The sequence below is a fragment of the Elephantulus edwardii genome, unplaced genomic scaffold (genome assembly GCF_000299155.1).
Source record: "Elephantulus edwardii isolate Elephantulus edwardi_28Jun2011 unplaced genomic scaffold, EleEdw1.0 scaffold00033, whole genome shotgun sequence".
NCBI lineage: Eukaryota > Metazoa > Chordata > Mammalia > Macroscelidea > Macroscelididae > Elephantulus > Elephantulus edwardii.
Genome location: NW_006399783.1, coordinates 10989517 through 10992681, shown reverse-complemented (window position 1 = coordinate 10992681; position 3165 = coordinate 10989517). Strand labels below are relative to the sequence as shown.

Genomic DNA, 3165 nt, shown 5'->3' with positions numbered 1-3165 from the left:
CCAGGCTGAGATAATCTCTCAGTGAATGTCAATCTTTCTTTGCGGTGGCAAGACACGTTAGATGGAGTATTTATAATCATCCTTGCAATTAAAATTATTATTTGAAATGGAGAATGCACAATATTCAAGACCAATATATTAATAAAGTCAAAACAGATATTACTACATAGATTTTGACGAAGTAAGGGGGTGGTAGATTCGTAGAAAGAAAGATAAACAGTGCTACTTTATTAAAATACTGGGTTTATTTCACATGTATATTTTTGTTTCCCCACCATTTCCATTTGTTTGACCATTGCTACTACTTTGTCCTATCATAACATTCCATACATACTTAAAACCAAAGCAAAGGGTGGAGTTCCATCTTTAGAAACTAAACAGGCATCTTGGACAACACATTCTTGGCAAAGAAACCTGGACAACATTTATTAGACAAGGTAGGGAAAGTTCTCACTCAGCATTATAAAAAAGGACAGTCCGATATCAACTGTTACAGAAATAAGACGGAAAATTTTAACAAACTGTTTTAACAAATTATTTTCTTAAAGAGACTTCCTCCACTGCCAGAGATCTTGAATAGCCTGGGGAGGGGGGAGGAGAGAAATGTGATTAAAAACCACAACAGTGTATAGCCATAATAAATTAATCTACATAGTCGACATAATTTTTAAAAACTTAAATACAGATATGTTTTGTTAAGTGCCATTAAGTCGTAGGAGACTCATAGCGACCCTATGAAATAAAGTCCTCAACACTTGCATGCTCAATTTTCATCCCCTATCCAGGTTTCATAGGGTTTCCGGAAGCAAGCTGTTAACCCACTTCTGCTTCCATAAATACAGATTTACCATAAATGAATTCCTTAGAAACTGTCAATTATATATTTAAGAGGTTAGACATTTAAATTATACTTTAATTCTATCTAAATGTTAATTTAGCTATTCTATAATAGCTAATTCCTTATATTCCATATTTACACTGTATAATTGTTGAATTGGGCAAGTAAGTCAAGCTATCTGAATTGTCGAGGCATGTAACATCTCCACTGCTTAAATTTACTTGTCCTACTTTTCCAGGTTACATCCCATTTCTTGATCAATTAATTCCTTTCTCAACAAAGCATTTAACAAAATTCCATGAAGTGTATTAACAACCATGTAAAACCAAACACTGTAAGCGATTAAAGGCTTTTTCAAATGGTGTCAAAGACTCAGTAACCTGAAGATCATCAACTCATCTGAACCCTGCCCTATCTGTACCATCCTCACTACCCCATCTCAGATACACAATGTATATAAATTTCAACTTGGAATTCCTCTTTTCTGCTTAAGTAATAAACATGTATTCTTTTCCTTCTGTCAAAATTCTTTCATATAATAATTTAACTCAAACGTTAAGCTATGTTTACCCTCAATTTCAGTAGATTATGCTTTTCAAGGTTTTATAGTACTAACGAACAAAGTCAGTGAAATATTAACTTGTCCTTGATCCTAGCCAAGGTATTTTCATTTACTTCATGAAGCTGGAAAGTTGGTCATGAATTTAAGACTATGCTTTATGACTTTCACAGTGATTTTAACAATATACAGCAGATGCTGAAGATGGTGGCCTTTGTTCTGTTGTATAATAAAGCAGAAGCAATGGCACTTAACAAGGAAGAGTCTTCCCGATCAAGACCAGACTGCACTTATCTTAGCCTTTACTGTGTCACAAGTACTACTAAATCAAGAGATAACTTGCCAAATATATTAGAACAGAGAATTCTGTCTGATGACTCATCTGGAGGGAATATCACATTCTAACTCCAAAGGCCACAACCCTCTGGCAGTTCAAATCCACCAGTATCTCTATGGCAGAAAGACAGCACCCACTGGAGAGTCAGCCATGAGTTCTGTTCCAGCTGTACAACAATGAGATTTGTATTTGGTATGATGAAATTAGGGAAAATGTTTATCTTCTCGGGCTCTATCCATCTAAACTCTTAAGGAGTTCCCATGACTTAATCTTAATTTTCTCTATGCCTAAGGCCTTTTAATACTAACATTAAAAAAAAAAATTAGCAAACGGAAAAGAGGAAACAAAAGTGAAATATTTTAGTTTGGTCATAATCCCCTCCCCAAAATGTCATTACCTCCTGGTCTGTCATCCGGAAGCAATTCTTCACATAATTGATGAATTTGGCTTCCACTTTGGGAAGAGAACCACCCTATTAAGACAAAATTATTAAGGATAAGTATAGAAATACTGTCCTCGATAAAACACTCAAGGTAGGGGATTCCCTCAAAGACTTGCATGCGGTCACAGGATCTTGTCCCAGAGTAACACAATGTCAGAATATCCTATTCTGATGGGGAACTTAGCATGAACCAGGTCTTTCAAAGCAGTACATGACAAAAGGTTCCAACTTCCCCTAGACAGCTATTCTAAAGTATACCTATTTTATACACCACACTCAACCATGACAACTTAGCTGCCCATTGTCTCATCAACCTCTCAGGATAAATCTATCTACCATACCTCTTTTGTAGGCCATATTCATAAGTGATCTAAATTAATTTAAATATACTCAATTACTAATGACAAGTCCAGTCATGTAATTAAAGTGGGATTTCAATTCAGGGGTGTAAGAAGTTGAGTGAGTAATTAGTGAATGTAGTAACTGCAGTTTATTAAACTCAAATTTTATTACTTTATTCAAGCTAAGCATCAAGCCACAGTATCAGCCTATGACTCCTATTTTAAAAATATTTCAATTATGCCAAAATTTCTGAATGGCTGTATTTGCCACAACATTATACAAACTTCTAAAACTGTTTTAATAATTCTGACAATGTAAGATTCCTTCCAACATTGGGAAGGCACCAAAATGCTAATAGAACTATGGTGGATAAGATTTAGAAATTATCAAATACTTAACCTAGCAATAAAATGTCACTATAACAATCATTTTTAGTCACATACATACTTGATTTACTCAAATATTTATTGAAGAACTAGGGATATACAAAGTTTATAAAACATGTTCAAAAAGGTGAGGTCAATGCACAAGTGAAAAGCAGAGTATGGTTCACTGAATCACAGCAGTCAATAGAAAGTGCCTTAGGAAATTAAGAATAAAGATTGCACCACCCCCTCCAAAAGAATAAAGATTGCTTCCAGCCTGCA

General features: G+C 34.7%; 1 protein-coding gene across 2 annotated transcripts in view; it reads right to left on the bottom strand.

Moving 5' to 3' along the window:
- Positions 1-223: 223 nt before the first annotated feature.
- The window catches only part of NPM1 (nucleophosmin (nucleolar phosphoprotein B23, numatrin)), an 11126-nt gene continuing 8184 nt past the window's right edge, over positions 224-3165 (bottom strand). For both annotated transcript variants that reach the window (XM_006884342.1, XM_006884343.1), the window contains 2 exons: positions 2132-2206; positions 224-581 (listed from right to left, as the gene is read on the bottom strand). In XM_006884342.1, coding sequence (XP_006884404.1) covers positions 543-581; positions 2132-2206 — 114 coding nt within the window. In that variant the 3' untranslated portion in view covers positions 224-542. The remainder of the gene's footprint in view (positions 582-2131; positions 2207-3165) is intronic.